The following is an 18137-nucleotide window of genomic DNA, read 5'->3' on the forward strand; positions in this document are numbered from 1 at the left end:
AAAATACGTTAAATGTATCAGGGTATTTTATAATTTTTACATTACTAAACTTCTGTACTTTCGACAACATTCTTTTTTTGTAATAACAAAATACGCTTCTGTCTTACTAAAACACGAAATGAGTAGCTAGTAGTTGTTTGAAAATACAATCGCGTTTCCTTTCTGTAACATCACTGTCTTACATAGGATGCTTACCCTCAAAGAGAAGGAAAATGAAGTGGGAACTGGAATCTTTAGGTAGACTTTCCATTTAAATAGTATATTACAGGAGAGATAGGGAGACTTGGGGTTTTTCTCTGTCTGCTTATGGAGGGGGAAAAACCAAATCAGTACTTGTGGGTGTTTTTGTGGGATTTTTTTTTTTTTCCTGTTTTTACTGACTGGCATGCTCTACTCTGACAGAAATCCAACAAACTAACCAGCCTTTCTAAAGATGAATTTTTTTCCAGATTGCTAGCACAGAACAACCCCAAAGTGTAGATACAGGCAGGGGGGGAAAAAAGCACCACACCATGAGTACATTAAGTATACCTTTGGAGCGCCCAAAGACCTGCTGTACTGAATGGAGGATGGTTGTTCAAGATAAACCTGCTGCTTAAAAGCTAATCAGAAATAAACCCAAATATTTTTATAGTGAATTTAACAGAGGAAATGACCCTAAAACACACACCACAATCTCTTCTCAACAATTTGTCATACAAAGATACATCCTCTGTCAGTCATCTGCTTGGACAAGCACTGAAGTTCAGAAAAAGGACAGTCTCAAATATCTGTGCATTGGAATCCATCATCAGAGAAATAAGAACTTTAAATTGAACATCAGTCCATTCAGTCAGCTACAGTACATCCGAATTATCCTCTTCATCCACAGGGACATCTATCATCGAAGCAGCATCCCTCCGCTTTTGATGCACAAAGACCTCAACATCTTCTGGTGAGGAGAAAACATAACTATCCAGCAAACTCCAGTTTAAGCTTTGCCGGGTATAAGACAGCATGTGCCAAACCCATTTCATGTAAATTCTGCTTGATTTGTGCAAAGACGTGGTGCTGCTTAGTGGGAGAGAGGGGAATAGATGGGATAAAACCCAGTTGTTTCTTTGAAAATTCACCATATTTTTGCGTTGAGAACACAATTATGTATTTTAAAATTTCAGGCCATAGGGAAAGCTGTTTGTAGGTTTGATTGGAAGACGTTCTTTGTGCTCAGTAAAGCCTGTCAGTTCTGTGGAAAAGTCAGCTAACAAAAAGAAACACCCTTTTCTGTTTTCTTTGGCTTTCCTACTGTCCAACTACCGTGCACTTGATTGTCTTCATTCTGTTAAATCTTGGAATTTAACTGTTTCCATACATCCAAGATTAAAACCTTTTGACTATTACAAGGACTTTTTAAAATAGCTGAAGTAAGACTGGTTTACCTTCTTCATCTTGAGATTGCCGCCTCATTTCTAGAGGTGAAATCTGCAGCAACTAATAATTTAAACAGACTTTCCAGATTCTTTGTGGCCATTCCAAATTGGACTCATTGGCACACTTATCACATTGATACCATATATACTGGTCTGCTATTTCCTCTTGTGTGCAGGTATTTAAAAACAAACACCCCCTCCTCCAACCTCCCCAGACCAAGACCCCCTCTTCACCAGGGGTAAAACCTGCCTAGGCTCAACAGGCTTTTTGCACAGCATGCTTTTTGCCTCTCTCCAGTTCAGCAAACTTGGCAACACTTAACTTACAAGCCTATGGATCCTAATGAAGAAAACTGTTGAAATACTACCAAAGTAAATGACTTTGGGGAAGCAGGTGTATGTGCAGCTCAGAACTTTTTAAGATCCAGGGGTGTAATTATAAAGAAATTAGAAGGGAAAAGCCCCAGGACTAGCAAAAATAGGTTATTTCCTGAGGGTTGATTTTTGTCCCAGGAGATTTTAGGAGATTTCTATGTATCTGAGAATTAAAGAACCCACTTCGCTGAATGGCTGCATGACTGCAATGTGTGTGAGACAAAGCGAAGCAGCTTGGGGAGAGCATGGAATTGCTCAGAAGATCACACACTGATGTCTTACTCTTACCTTCCATAAACACAAGTAATTAATGCATTTTTTTCTCCTTACTGGAGATGGGCCCCAGATACCCTGAACTTTATAAATCCTTTATCTCTTGTGCTTATTACGTTGTTCTGAATGATAACCTTCTGTAGGTAGAGAGGCCGTTACCTATTAACTCAGTCTTGTAGGAAACAAAACATATTAGCAACCAAAAAGGTGTGAATTCCTCCATCTGTCGTCTTGTGGATGAATCATTTTACAATGTAATAAGGGTTATTTAAATAATTTAAATCGAATTGTAAAGAAGCAAACCATCACACTCAAGATGCTTGTTAAAAATACTCTTATTCTGTGCTTATTATTGCAGGAGCATTTTGTGGCAAAATGGTATCTTGTTAGGTTTTTCTTTCCCATCCTAATGTAATGATGGAGGAGGAAGTTTTGGCATTAGTGTTCATGTTTTTCACAATTTTTTTAAAAAAACGTAGTTATTTTTCATTTCTGTCCTCATGCTGAGTTGTTTGCTAACTCCCTTTCCCTGCAGACTATTTTAGGAGTTGTAGGGAGTTGCATGACATAAATTGGAAGAAGTGGTCAAGACCGTTCACCTAAACATTTCATCCTGTTCTGTAGCAGTTTGCTGTAGGTTTTTGGGGTCAATATTAAGCAGAAGAAATTTTAAAGAGGACATAATTTCTGCCCAGTAGAGGTGGGAGAGTATGGCTTTAAGTTTTCAGTGACCAAAGGGCATTCTTTGGCAACCTACATGGGAATCTACTTGTTCGCTGTCCTGCTCTTCGGAAGTTGTACTTTGAAAATGTTTAGCAGAGTGTGGTGGTGATGGGCAGAACAAAATGGGCTACTTGACAAGAGTACTTGTTTTGTGCTAAGTTAAGGTGTGCCAGTACATTTTGCCTTCCAAATTGAGCATCCTCTGCAAGGTGCTTCAAAAATGGGAACAAATGCATTGAACCTTGGTTTTATATTATAGTGTCAGTTGGGGCAAAAATAAATTCCGGTTCTTTACTGTTGGCATGATAAATTTTGTTTTGCTTTGACAATACTCGTGTTTTTCTTCCTCTTAATCAGTGTGCATTTACGTCTTAGAACTAAAGTGCTCTTTAATGTTTCACATGGTACAGGATTTTTGCAGTTTTCCTGTCACCAAAATGGATGTACAGTATGCACAGGAGAGCCCCTCAGAAAGAGACACCAATTATTAGTCTTCAAATGTAATTGCTCCTGAGAAAAGAAAAGTAGAAATGGAGACTAATTGTGTATCTGATCGCCTGAGAATTTAATTTTAAAAATAGGCTATAGGCTATTATTTCCTAATTTTGCAATTCTTCGGAGATGTACAAGCGGTGATTAAAATGACTGTTAGAAAGTGATGTTACAGCATTTATTAATAGAAAAATTGGAAAGGATATAGCTCCTGAGCTGCCAAGTCTTTTGTCACGAAGATACTAAACTAGTTTTTAAGGTGACAGGCATTCAGGTGCTATGTATCTCTAGCACATCTTTGGTTAAAGCTTTGGTTTAGTGCTCCCCCCAAATTTTTTGTTTAATCCTATATGTTTGTTAGATGAGAAATGGACCAATTTAAATGGGAATGTGATACCTGATACCGAAAGAACAAAGCAGAATTTCAAGGAAAAACCTTGGGTTTGATTTCTCTGATGCACCTGTAGCTACTGTCTAATGGGTTGTCCTGGTTGATGAAGTGTGCCTGCATGGTTTTGATTTCATGATGGTGGTTAGTTTAAAACAAACAAACAAAGACAAAAAAACCTTAGTGCTAAAAATAATTAGTTGCCTATTGCTTAATCTAGTGGATGTATTTGAACATATTTCAAATGTCACCTGTATTTATTTCAAGGTAACTTGTGAATGTGAATTGCTACATAGTTTTGGATAACAGTCACAGTGTGTGCTCATCAAGTTTACACAATTATAGCTACTAACCTTTTTATAAAATTGGAAAGCTTAGTTTAAAAGTCGCAGGAGGAGTCTGATATTTATGACCTTCCATCTGGGTGGTTGTTTTTTTTATTTTTAAAAATTATTTTAAAGTATATATGAGAAACTTGAGTGGAATTTGAAGTCTCAGCCAATTTAAGTAATCTTTATAGCTGAAAAGTTGGTATCTTTTATAATTATCCTCCAAATGTATATATCTGAAAGATGGGGATGAAAAGTTGTCTATCTTCCATATTAATTGCTTACTTTTTTATTTTTCAACATTGTGCATGAAATCAGCTTTGTTCCTTGTTGCTGTATGGATCTTGTAAAAGAATATGTGTGCCAGCAGCACTGAAAGAACATCAGCAGATAAAGAAAGAAACAAGGCAGGCTTCAGTTTTGGGACTCGGTGCTGCCAAAAGACCAATATAAAAATAGAGTAGAAAAAACACAAATGGTGTAAGACCTGGTGGGGAGGAGGAAGTCTGGATAAGAAAAACTTGATCGAGAATAATTTAACTAAAGAATCGATTCATTAGCTTCCATAAACACTTTGTTGCAAAACGATGAACTTCTATGTGGCAATACCTCTGTGCAACACCTTTTCTGACAGTGACTATATCTGATTAGTGACTATAATTCTGTAACAGAGTTTTCCTGCTGGAATAATGATTTACGTTTTTTGAAAGATGGAGCTATGCTGCTACAAAATATAGCAGCATATTAATGTCTCTTGCTGAGAGATATGGAAAAATTTGAAATCTAATTCTAGCTCTGGGGAAAACCCCCAAACCATTGGTGTACTGCAAAAGACACAGAGGTATTGAGTCTCTCAGTATTTCATAATTATCAGATCTGCGTTTTTCAGTGATGATTAAGCAATTATAGGTAGCCACCTGTAGATATTTATGAAGCTAGACTAAATTAAAATTCTAGTGCTTCTTAACAGGTTTTTTTCTACTCTTTCGGTTATGGTAGTAAAATTATGAAACTCTAAAAAGTCTGAAACATTTTTTCTTGATAGTAAAAGCTGACATTTTTCCAAGAGTCCACAGTATGCTTTTTTTAACAAGAGGTTTCATCTCTCCTGTATTCTACTCATGAAACATTTTTCTTTATACTGCTCATTTTCTCAGTCTGTAAAAGTTTGAAGTTGGTGGTGTTCATCCAATATAACAAAACTACTTTGCTATTAAAATATATTAATGTAGAGATATTAAAGTAGAAAAGGAGGAGAGGGGCTAGCCTCTTAATATTGTACACATCCTTTAGACAGTATTAAGGAAAAAGAGTGAGCGATGACAGACCAATCGCCCTGGGCTGAAAATACACTATATATCGCACTAGAGAGTGAAATAGTGGGTCATTTTAAGCTCAATGTGGAATACATTTCATACTATATTTCAATATACCTGTACGTAATTTCTTGGTACACAACACTGTCGCTGGATTATGACCTGATACCTTTCGGCAGATGCCTTGTGGACCTTGACAATTAAGTATTACTGATTGTTTTTAGCTTTAGGCATGTTTGAAATACATGTAGCACAGCAATGCTATTTCATGGAAGATCTTTTTGTTTTTGTGTGCACTAGGGTACTGTGGAGCTGACATAAAAGCACTTTGCACTGAGGCTGCCTTGATTGCCCTGAGACGACGCTATCCCCAGATTTATGTGAGCAGTCAGAAACTACAGCTTGATGTTTCTTCAGTAGTTCTCAGCGCGCAGGATTTTTATCATGCAATGCAGAACATTGTGCCTGCTTCCCAACGTGCCGTGACATCTTCAGGACATGCATTATCTCCTGTGATCAGACCACTGTTGGAACGTACCTTCACTAACCTGCTTGAGGTTTTACACAAAGTGTTTCCTCATGCTGAATTTAGCCAGGGTGACAAAAGTGAAGGTATGTGGGTTGGAAGTTTGGGGTTTTTTGGTAGGGTTGGGTTTTTTGTTTGTTTGGTTTTTTTTTTTTTTTTTTTTTTCAAACACTGTTTCAATTTCAGCTGGCTTTCTTTTATTGCTGGCCTTAAATCTGATGTGTATTTGGTTCAGCCTTGTTAGTACATAAATTCAATTTGATTGCATGTTGCTTAATTATTTTTGCTGATTCCACGTCGCTGTGGAACTTAATAAACTGACTTACATAGACCAAGATTCCATAGGTGTGAGTATCATCTGAAAAAAGGAGAGCCCCCAAGTAATACAATTTAAATATGAGAAATAATGGGGCATAATCAGATGGCAGAACAAACAAAAGTATTGAGATGATGTTGCTCAGTGTGTTAGGACCTGAAATTGGTGCTCCTGTCCCGAGTGTCAGCTGGCTGTCCCCAATCCTTTGCTTGTTGATGGTGCAGTTTTGTCAAGTTAGCTTTTTGTCAAATTAGTGAGTCAAATCAACTCACTAAGAGGTCGGATGTATGCCAGAGCCCTGCTGCAATGGGAGCAATGTGAGTGGAGTGGGGATGCAGGGAATAAGCAAGAATGTGACTGACTGTTTTGACTGGCAGTGAGTCAATAGGTTCTGAGGGTTTTTTCCCAGCTGTTCTGAGACGTACTTCAATAGTCACCCTGGTCATTTCTTGGAACTTTGGTGTTGAACAAGATACCTTGGGTTTGATACCTACTTATTCTGGCGTTCTGTTTCCTACTGTTCTTATCTGGGCTCACCGCCCCCCTGCCCCAACTATGTAAACAGTACTTGTGGTTGCGTGTGATTAACTTGAAAATAGCCCAGTCATAAAGTAAATCTGTGACAGCCGTGACTTTCTTTTCATTCCTATTCCAGAGCACGCTTTCAGGCTGCAGCCCTGGCAGCTTAAGCTGATCCTTGTGCTGGCTGCTGGGGTTCCTCCAGCCCAGCTGCACATTTTTGCTCTATCCCTTGCACTTACTTTAGGACGTCAGACCCTTTGTTAAACATTTTAGCCAGCAAACTCATCCAAAAATGATGTATTTTTGTCGAGTTACTTTTCTGCTGACTGTGGGATAGCTGGAGGTTTTAACAAGTGTTGGAGTTGGCGTGGGATGGGGCCTGGGAGCATGTGCTGGTGGGGAGGGGGAAGTGAGCTGGCTTGCAGCTGCGGTTAAATCTTGTTAGGCTCTCGTAACCAAAGTTGTTTAAGATGTTTAAGTCTCTCTGTATAGCGTTACCCTGTTGGTAATGCCTAATTTAGAGATTCTCATTATTGTTGAAGAATTGAATTAGGGGTCCCTGTGTTTGTTGTAAAGATCTAGTTCAGAATATTTTCTTTGGTTACATTCTTTACATTCTTATTTACTTCTGCTTGTTACTGCCAACACGGTGCGTTTGCAACCATTCATTGAGTTAAATAGTAGCTTTATTAGATAATTCTCCTGCTATGGTTACTTTTAAATGTTTGTACATAATTGATTTTGAAGCTGTAAGAACGAAGGTTTCTTTTGAAGTTTCTTCTCTACCTTAGTTTTTCTTCTTACCCCCTTAAGCCCAAGAAAATACTGAATAATAAGCTTAATTGGAGTTAAAACCAGCAAAATCCACTTTCACCTATAATGATGTTAAATGTAAATGTAGGTTACACACTAGGGCTTCAGTTTTTCTGCAGTTCAGAGCCAGGTATATGGCAGATGCTTACAGGTGTACTTACAATCTGCAAATCTAGTTTTCTACATGTCTTTGTAGTTCACTAATGATTCCTGTTTCTCATAATTCAGTGACACAGAGGCTTCATGCTTGGCACTAAAAGATGGACTGAATTTTAAATAATTACATATTTTAGGAAGTGAAAGCTGTGTCTAGTGCATGAACATAGGACATACCCTATGGGTCTGTGTTTGGTATAGCAAAAATTCTGCCTGTTTAGGGACTGCAGTGAGCCAAGAATTAGGAGGCATGTGTCCAGCTGATTTGAAGGCCTCTATCCTTGCCCAGAGCTAAATGTCCAGCAGTTTCTGACCTGCTTTTTCTTGCTATGGTCTAGCTTTTGGGGTTGGGGTTGGTTGGGGTCTGCAAACCGTTTTCATCTTTGCCCCCTGAGGAATGATTGCTAGGTGTGTGACTGCATCGTGCCTTGCCAAGGGACGTGGCACAGCCTCAGCCTATACCAGCAGAATATTATTCCCGCCCAGCCTATTCTGAATCCAGTTTCTTACATCACACAGCCAACTGAGGGGAACTTTGCTGTCTCTTAACAATTTTTCCTGGGATCATATGTCTAGATGTGTAGCCCTTAGATGGCGACTCCCTCCATCCCCTAATGCTGCCTTGAAGTTGATTCTTTTGTCCTGTGGTAGTGGTTTGATCAGCATAGCAGTGCCTGTGCCGTGGCTTCATGTAAAGAAGAAATTCTTTACAATGAGGGTGGTAAAACACTGGAAGGGGTTGCCCCGAGAGGTAGTGGAGGCCCCATCCCTGGGAACATTCAAGGCCAGGTTGGACGGGGCTCTGAGCAGCCTGATCTAGTTAGCGGTGTCCCTGCTCCCTGCAGGGGGGTTGGACTAGATGACCTCTAGTGGTCCCTTCCAACCCTAAACATTCTATGATTCTATGATTCTAAATCAGGCAAATCGTATGGCAGGTTGTATGTTTGAGAATAACACTTAGATTGCCCTGTATTTCACACTTCAGTTTCACAGCAGTCCATTTTTCTAAGTGTCTGTGGCCAACTTGAGTTCTACTGCTAGGATGTCTGGTGGTTGCCCTGAGCAGTGGCGTGACCTGGGCTGCTCTCAGAAATGCTGCCCGTCCGTCGCAGGGCATTTTGTTCTGCAGGAGGCCTGGCCTCTGCGCTGCTCTGGCTGTACAGCTGAGAGTGGCTGTGACCGTTCCCATCCCATCGTTGCAGGCTGATTTCTCTATGGGAGTGAGAATGAGTGGCTTGCTTAGGGTAACATCAACTAAACTCCTTGCCTGGGCCAAATAAAGATCTCGTAGCAGTTTATTTCCCATTATCAAATTGCAGCAGTCTATTCTTGATCCCATTGCAGCTCTGGTTGTTAATTTAGCTGTACCTGATTTTCAGCTATCAACTGGTTGTTTTGGTTTAGTGCCATATTTGTATTTTTTTTGCAGTTGTTTGTCGCTGCAGTCTGTCTTTTGAATGTAATCAGTCTTTTGGCTTTTTGTTTCTGAATACCTATATAGAAATCACTTCAGTTCATTATCCTACTATATTAGCAAAGGAATTAAAATGGATTAAGGTATAGTATATGAACAGGGAATGAATTTAACTGATTTTCATAAAAAGTAATTTGATATTCTTTGGCAGATTATCAGAGGGTGGAAAACAATTCTTCATAACCATACATTATCTAGGTAGTCATGCTGAGAATAATTTTGGAATAAGTGTACCTGTAAAAATTAAAGCACTTAGAACAAATAAATAAGTACAAAATTTTATGTAGTCTGAGGAATTAGAGATTTTATAACTTTATCCTTGATAAACCTCTAGCTGTGAAATAAAACCAAAGGAAGCATTTCATAACAAGTTAAACATTTGTTGTATTTGTGAAGTTGTTCTGCTTGATGGTTTAAAAAAAGAAATTGTAATTACAATTAGATTTCTACAATATTTAATTTGTTTTGGTTTTTGAAGTAATAAGTACTTACTATTCTGTGTTGTGTTATTCAGGCAGTTTTAGCTCATTTTTTCTACGTTTCAAAATGTGTTATAATCTATGTGAGGAAAATCTTAATGTCTTGTCTTTTCTTGGTTTTTGTGCATGTACTTAGATGTGATAAGGTTCTAATTAATATATTTCTTGGAACAGATGTACCAAGTCTAATATTAGATGATAGTGAAGATGAGAATGCTTCATCAATTTTTGAGACGAGCTGTCACTCAGGATCACCAAAGAAACAGTCATCAGCTGCTATACATAAACCCTACCTTCATTTTACAATGTGAGTGTTTCACGAAATGCATATAACCAGACAAATAAAGCCATGAAATTGTGACATCGGGAGAGGTAACAAAGATGATTTTTTGCTTTGGCAATGGTGTTCTGTGATAGAAACATTTAAGTGTATGGAGAAGAGTTTCAGATATGTGAATGGTTTTAGGAAAGGCCACATCCTAGACACAGTAATGAGAAATACTTTGTAACAGACAGGTGTAGCTTAGAAGTAAGGGTGTTTACAGCGATTCTTAATTGTAACAAGCCATTTTGATTTGAAAGATTAAGAACTGGGAAGAGAGGCATGTAGGAATATTTTGAAGGGATCGTTTGCTTTTTCACGGTCTAAAGTATTGTTGAGCTTCAGTGTATGCAGCTGTTTGAATGCATTATATAATTAAAGCACTCAGCATTTTTAATATCTTTTTTTATTGTTTTTCATGAAAATTTCAGGAAAATGGGAGTTTAGAAAGTGTGTGAAACTTGTATGAGTCCTGTATGAATTGGACTGGCTACAGTAATTAACAATAATAAACCAACGTTTCCTTGTTTTGTATTAAGAATAGTTTTAGACTACTTTATGATGGGTTCTGCAGGAAGTTTGCTCAATGAAGAAAATGAGGTTAGGAAAACTGTTTAGTAGTAGCACTGTTTAGTAGAGCCATCTTGTGGAAAACTACTAAAATTTTCATGCTGAAGAGTGATGCCAGAACAGCATTTATGGAAAACTAAGTTTAAAAATAAGGCTTTAAGTTCAAATAGTTTGAGGTACGTAGTCAAGTATTTTAATGGCAAATTTAAGCTTTTATTGTGAGGGTGGGAGGGGGAACCCAAAACCAAAACAACAATATATTTGTGTGGATGTGTGTCTAAATGAAAGAATCTCGAAGGCTATGTTTATTTTTGTGAAGTATGTAAGCATTCCTTAATCTGTCTTTCTGAGCATTTTTGATTGCTATCTGTGTGCATAACCTCCACCACAGAACTGAAAAGCCAAAGGTCAGCAATGTTCATAGCTGTTACAAAATATTTAACCTGAAATAAAACCAGTCAGTCTTGTTTCACTGCCCGAGCTGATTGATGTGCAGATAAAAATGCTTTAGTGAGAGAAAATGCAAATCAACTAAAAAAAATTTCTTGTTTCATAATCAATTTTCTATAAATAGAAAAGACTTTTAATGGAAAAAAACTAATGCTTCTCTCTTCATGTCTCACTTGTGCCCAAAACAGTGCAAAACCCCCGAAAACAAACAAACAAAACCCCCAAAATCCTTGTATTGGACTCCTTAGGATTTCTTCTGAACAGTGACAACAAGAATTAAGTTTACCTTTGCAATTTTTCCTTCAAAATCTTCTGTCTGTATGGCAGTCTACTGAATAGAAGTGTATGAATGTGCTAAAATAGATGATGAATAGTGATTTTATTCAATCCTACTTCAGGTCCTATTTCTTAAACAAACCAATTATTGAAATGTTAGGTGGTTCTTGGAAGTCTTGGGTAGCACTCTAAGGGATGAATTTATTGACCTGGGATTCCTGAGGCTACTGAAGAGATGCTTTGGTAGTTAGGACTGAAACTAGATATGATTAAATAGAATTCTTCACTGGAAGTCCATTAAGTTGTGTTTGGTTTTTTGGTCTTGGTTTTTTTTTTTGGTTTTTTTTTTTTTAATATGATCAAGTTACTGTTTTTAAATAAACTGCTTATAATCAGAATTTTCATCAATTTAATATGTGCATAGCTTTGCACAGATGAGTTTGGATTGTTGTGAAATCAAAGGATAGACAAAGCTCAGGTTATGGAGACTTGGAGTAGTGTTGGGTATACTAGAGTTAGTCAAATCTTTTAAGGGTATTGTAGGAAACTTAGACATTACTGAAGGTTTTTGGATTCTAAAAAACCCTTTATATTTGCATCCATTAATAACATCAACATGTTAATTGTATTTTGTAACTGTTGTTTTGCTGCAGGTCAGCTTATCACCAGCCAACCTCTTACAGACCAAGATTACTGCTCTCTGGAGAGAGAGGTTCGGGTCAGACTTCGCACCTTGCTCCAGCACTATTGCACACTCTTGAAAAATTCTCTGTACACAGGCTAGATCTGCCAGCACTTTATTCAGTCAGTGCCAAAACGCCTGAAGAATCGTGTGCACAGGTGACGTTTCAGATCCTCTTTTAATGAGTACATTATGTAATTCTGGAACAGGATTAGTTGCATGAATATAAAGGCAGCTAGCTGGAATGCAACTTAAAAGCCAGGTTTTCATAGGCTCCTTCTATTTTCATCTTTAAAAGAAAGGAGTCTCTAGAGTGTGGTTGAGATCTCTCTGCTAGCTAGTGAGAGTAATTACATTTTTAACTTGCCCCCTTAGTCACATACCTGATGTCAAGTAAGCTTAATCTGGGTATTTGGTTCCTGATTTTCATTTCATTAGCTTGTGTATAAATCAGTGTGTTGTGGTTCTGGGTTCATTTATTCAGTTCAAAACGTTTTAGGTTTCAAAACAGTTTGTGGCGGATTTTGCATGGATTGCAAACCAGTTTAATTTGATTGTTCATTCTTAGCAAGTTTTTAAAACATAAATGACAAGTAGTTGTTTTGTAGTCTCCCTAGCACATTGGTGTAAAATAATTGAATGATACAGCTAACAGTCACAAACACTTGTTTAGAAAGCCTTTACCATTAGATGATTTTATTTTACTGGAACATTTGTATATAAAATACCACAAACATGAGTCATTTCCTAGTCCACAAGAATCTTATTACTCAAAAGAGATAGTAACAATTAGTTTCTTAGTTCAAATACCACTGTTTCTTTTAATTAGATCTTTCGTGAAGCTCGAAGAACAGTACCAAGTATTGTTTACATGCCTCATATTGGTGATTGGTGGGAAGCTGTCAGTGAAACTGTGAGAGCTACTTTTCTAACTTTGCTGCAAGATATACCATCTTTCTCCCCTATATTTCTACTGTCTACCTCTGAGTCCATGTACAGTGAGTTGCCTGAAGAGGTAAGTTTATTGTGGAAGGAGGCGTTCTAAGGGAGGTATGTGCTCTTCAGAATGTTTTGATCATGTAAAAACATTCTGTCTTGCACTGGTTTTCTAACTTAAAATATGTCAAACTGAAAATAGAGTATTAATTAAATGTTTGTAATTTTCTTTAATGAGGGATGTATGTCCATATCACTGATTTTTGTAATCGCCATGCTACTTTGCTGAGAAGACAAAATTGTTCATTTTGTCAGTTGTTCATTTTGACAAATTACTCCAGTGTAATGAAATGCAGATTTAGTATAACAGCCTAACCTTTAGTTCTATATCCTCTGAGGTTCAGGATGGGAGAGGGGAATTCCTGTTTTTTTCTTCAATACTGTCTTTGATTTCCCCCCCAACTCATTCTCTTCTTTTCGCTGCAGAGGTGGGACATTGTTAGGATCATGGGATACTGTTAGTACAGAAAATTCAGTGAGAATTACAAGTACTTGTTTTTCCTAAGCTGTGTACACAGCTTTGAGTGGAGTTTACTGTCTTCTCTCCTGTGGCTAATTTTGAAAAGTTTGTGACTAGTGTTTTAATGTGGTCATTAATCATGTATTTTTGAGTGGGGGCTCAATTTTCTTACGACTTTTTTTTTTTTTTTAGGTGAAATGTATTTTCAGAATCCAGTATGAAGAGGTTTTTTATATTCAAAGACCAAGTGAAGAAGACAGGCTGCGATTTTTCAAAGGGTTAATTCTTGATGAGGCAGCAATGCCCCCACCAAGAAGGAAACAGGCTGGTAAACTAAGTTACAGTAAAACCAATAATAATGTGATCTGAATGTTTTCTTTTGTGATATTTTACTTTTTCAGAAGCTATGAGTAAATGACAGTTAGTGTAATTAGCTTTTGACAGTGTTAATCAGTGCCCAGAATAAATTTTGTGTATTAGTTACCAGTTTTGGAAAATGGAGAGCTGTGGGATTAAATATGCAGTGATAGATCGATGAGGCGGATTAAATATATAATGAAATTTGGAGTGGCATAATCCCAAGAGCCACTGTGTTGTTAATATTTCCATTGTCTGACTTCTTGTTTTTTCCCTAGCTCTTCGTGCTCTGGAAGTTCTTCCTCTTGCACTGCCATGTCCTGCCCGTGAGCTGTCAGAAGCAGAAAAACAGCGAATGGAGGACCAGGAAGAGAACACATTGAGAGAGCTGCGGTTGTTTCTCAGGGACGTTACCAAGAGGCTGGCTACAGACAAACGCTTTAACATCTTCAGCAAACCGGTGGATATTGAAGAGGTCTTGTTTCAGTAATGTGCAAACAATGAAGTTGAAACTATTAGAAAAAGAATATAAATCAGAAAAAAGGAAAGGGATAGGTTAATAAGAAAAACAGATGTTTGATCCATGATCTTTCCAAACTAAAATGCTGATTTTTAGCTGGTGAGATAGTCACAGCCTCATCTGTGATGCAAGGAGTTGGACCATGTTCTTTGGCTGTACCAGTGACCTATTGAAAAACTTTGTGCATTCCTGTCAAATTTATAGCTGAAATCAGCATTTAAAAATGCCACCACTCCTGTCCCTACCAGTGTTCCTGAAATATTTGAAAACATAAATACAATTCTTTTTAAAAGCTTTTACAACATTGTAAGCCTATAGGCAGGCTAATATTGGGAAAGTGTTCTATAGTGTATTCAGCATTAATGGTATTGTTGAATAATTTCAGCAGTTATGCTTGTGGATGCTATTAATCACAGATGGTAGCACATTATAAGGCATTAACTGGTCAATTATGGAGTGTGCACACCTAACTGATGAGACAGTTCGAGCTGCAAATCTATTTTCGGGTGCTGCTATATGAATAGGATTGTGTTTGGCCTGACTTTTGACATCAGATGCTAGCCCACTGCAAGCTTTGCAAGCTTGTTAATTACAAAAATAATAAATTGCTTAATTGCTTCTGAAGAGAAGCATCTCTTTTGGAAGACATTGAGAGATCAGTATGGGACATTAAAAGTACAGCTTTGTAAAAAGCAGATTTGCAGTGTCAATTCCATGCAGGATGGAACAGGCATCTTCTATGGGCCCATGCAGTCCTCTCTTAATTGGAGGTTTCCGTAGTGTTCTGTAGCTGACTGCTTTTGAAAGACTAACGAGTTCTGCAATGTGGCAGCTTGCAGCATGAGCATGGTCTGAGCAGTAACTTCCTTTGGTTTATTTATTTATTTATTGTAATAAAACTGCTTGGGTGGTCCATTACTGTAGGAAACACTTCATACTTGTAGTAAAGGCAGTTTCTTTCCCCAAAGAACTTGCGGTCTGAACTTATGTGAATAAGAGCACGTAAAGAAAGAACACATCACCTTCCTTGTTTTGTAGATGGAGAATAGAAATGTGAATTTGTTATTTAAAGACTTTTCAAAGATCCTGTTAATATATCACAGCACTAGAAATTGAATGGAATTGTTTTTGTCCCACCTGGTGCATTTAAGCACCGGACTATCCTTTCTTTTTCTAGAACAGCCTGTCTGCTTGACTTTCTGAGAAAATGTCTTAAGTTTGTTCCACTCCTACTTGTGTTGTAGAGAATGCTGCTACGTGATAAGTCAAGGATTTTCCTGACTAATTCAGCAGCAATGTTCACAGTTTCCAGTGAGGATTCTTTCTGATGACATGCTAACAAGAAAAGGAAGCCTTGGCTTTCTAACCACTGAACCAGTTATCATCATGGTTCTCTAGAGGGAGACAAAAAGAGAATTTTTGCCATTTTAACTTTTCATGATAAATTTCAATGTGTATATTTAAGGAATTAGGCGATAGACTTATGTCCGCTGAAATAATGCATTAATATTAGGTTTTTTGTATGTTATTTTTGTATGAATGTCTACAGATACTTTATTAAACAAAATTCTTATGAAGCTATTATGGCTTGATCTGAATATGTATTTAACTCTTCAGTATATTGGCAGCTACCGTCATACGTGGGTGATTTCAAAAGAAAAAATGCAATACGCTTTCTGAGGCTGCCAGTATTTTTAATTGATTGTAATCTTAATCACATTAAAACATTCAGCTATAGTTTTTTCTTCCCTGAAGTAAATAAATTCATAGATGTGTGTTTTTTTATTTTTTTTGTTGTTTTTTGGTTTTTTTTTTGTTTGTTTTTGGTGGAGTTTGTTTCAGCATTTGTGCTGATGCATTTGACTATCAGGCTTGAGCCCCTTATGGTACCATTAATTACATTAAATACTTTTTAGCGTACCCTAGTGGTTGCTAAATCTCCGGTTATGAGCTAAGCTAGTAGTAAGCTGTGAACTCTGACACAAGGCTTTCTCTTTAGACTGCCCTCCTGTACAGTCACTCTAATGTCTTCAGTCGATAAAAGCTGACTTTTTATTTGCTGAATGAGTGATTGAAGGAACTATTCAATAGAAGATATTTAAAAGCTGATAATCTGACTGTTACAAGGTGAACAAAGTATAGATTCCCTAGTTTTTCCTAGAGTTTTGAGTTAGGCTGGTTGTTTCTGCCTTTCTAACCCAATAGTGTTATAACACTGTTAAAAAAAAAACCAAAAAAACTACCAACGGTCTAAATAAAGTTAAAAACACATTTATGTTAAAATGTATTCATTCACCATTAAACTAATTTTGAAAGATAAATTGGTGAGCTCCTGAATTAAAAATAGCTTTGGAAGTCCTGTGTTTTATCTAGTCTGATAAAACTTCCTTTTTCAACATAAATGTGTTTAGAAATCAAAATGTTTAGTTAATGTATTAGAGCTCAGCATGTGGAATGAATAAGAGTATAAAGATGTGAAATTGGCAATGTTCAAATGGAGTGCATATGGTCCTGTGTCATTTCTGTATGCTATTTGTTTATAGGTTTCAGATTACCTTGAAGTTATCAAAGAGCCAATGGACCTATCAACAGTAATAACCAAAATTGATAAACACAACTACTTAACAGCCAAGGATTTCCTAACAGATATTGACCTGATCTGCAGCAATGCACTGGAGTACAATCCAGACAAAGATCCTGGAGGTAAGAACCTACTTCGTTTTGCCCTACCTAACCCCAAAATCCTGGTATTTAATTGTGTATTTAGTTACTATTCAGGCATTTAAATAAACTGCTTACTGCCTGATAATTAGGATAAGCAAGTCCAAAGGGTCTGGGCTTTTAGTATTCTGCGACATGTGGTACGCTGGGGGACATTATAAGACCAGGAGAACTACAGCATTCAGAATTGTTTTCTAATAAATTAGGTTTCGTAGTTCCTTTTTAAAATTTGATAGCTCCTTTTCAGTGAATAGACTTCGTATATGCAACAAAACCCCAATGTAATTTGGAGAGCTCTGTAGAGAATCTTGCACACAATCTGGCAGTGGCCTGCTTTATTTGCACGTTGGCTTAGGACATGAAATTCACACATAGAAACTAAGAATTATGTATTTCGCAGAATCACAGAATCGTAAGGGTTGGAAGGGACCTCAGGAGATCATCTAGTCCAACCCCCCTGCTAAAGCAGGCTCACCTAGAGCATGCTACACAGGACTTCATCCAGGCGGGCTTTGAATATCTCCAGAGAAGGAGACTCCACAACCTCCCTGGGCAGCCTGTTCCAGTGCTCTGCCACCCTCAGAGTGAAGAAGTTCTTCCTCATATTCAACTGAAACCTCTTGTGTTTCAGTTTGCACCCGTTGCCCCTAGTCCTGTCGCTGGACACCACTGCAAACAGACTGCTTCCGTCCTCTTGACTTCCGCCCTTAAGATATTTGTATGCGTTGATGAGATCCCCTCTCAGTCTTCTCTTCTTCAGGCTGAACAAGCCCAACTCTCTCAGCCTTTCCTCGTAGGGGAGATGCTCCAGTCCCTTTATCATTCTAGTAGCTCTCCTCTGGACTCTTTCTAGGAGTTCCTCGTCTTTCTTGAACTGGGGAGCCCAGAACTGGACACAGTACTCCAGGTGGGGTCTCACCAGGGCAGAGTAGAGGGGGAGGAGAACCTCCCTCGACCTGCTGGCCACACTCCTCTTAATACACCCCAGGATACCATTGGCCTTCTTGGCAACAAGGGCACATTGCTGGCTCATGGTCAGCTTATTGTCCACCAGGACTCCCAGGTCCCTCTCAGCAGAGCTGCTATCTAGCAGGTCACCCCCCAGCCTGTAATGGTGCATGGGGTTCGACCTCCCCAGGTGCAGCACTCGACACTTGCTCTTGTTGAACTTCATCAAGTTCCTCTTTGCCCA

General features: G+C 38.0%; 1 protein-coding gene across 2 annotated transcripts in view; it reads left to right on the forward strand.

Annotated features, from left to right (window-relative positions):
- ATAD2B (ATPase family AAA domain containing 2B) overlaps positions 1-18137 on the forward strand; it is a 65820-nt gene that overhangs the window by 17671 nt on the left and 30012 nt on the right. For both annotated transcript variants that reach the window (XM_035897938.1, XM_035897937.1), the window contains 7 exons: positions 5606-5917; positions 9766-9898; positions 11863-12049; positions 12721-12906; positions 13540-13675; positions 13983-14179; positions 16768-16927. In XM_035897938.1, the coding sequence (XP_035753831.1) occupies positions 5606-5917; positions 9766-9898; positions 11863-12049; positions 12721-12906; positions 13540-13675; positions 13983-14179; positions 16768-16927 (1311 nt within the window). The remainder of the gene's footprint in view (positions 1-5605; positions 5918-9765; positions 9899-11862; positions 12050-12720; positions 12907-13539; positions 13676-13982; positions 14180-16767; positions 16928-18137) is intronic.

This window comes from Egretta garzetta, unplaced genomic scaffold, assembly GCF_000687185.1.
Source record: "Egretta garzetta isolate BGI_Z169 unplaced genomic scaffold, ASM68718v1 scaffold87, whole genome shotgun sequence".
NCBI classification, from domain to species: Eukaryota; Metazoa; Chordata; class Aves; order Pelecaniformes; family Ardeidae; genus Egretta; species Egretta garzetta.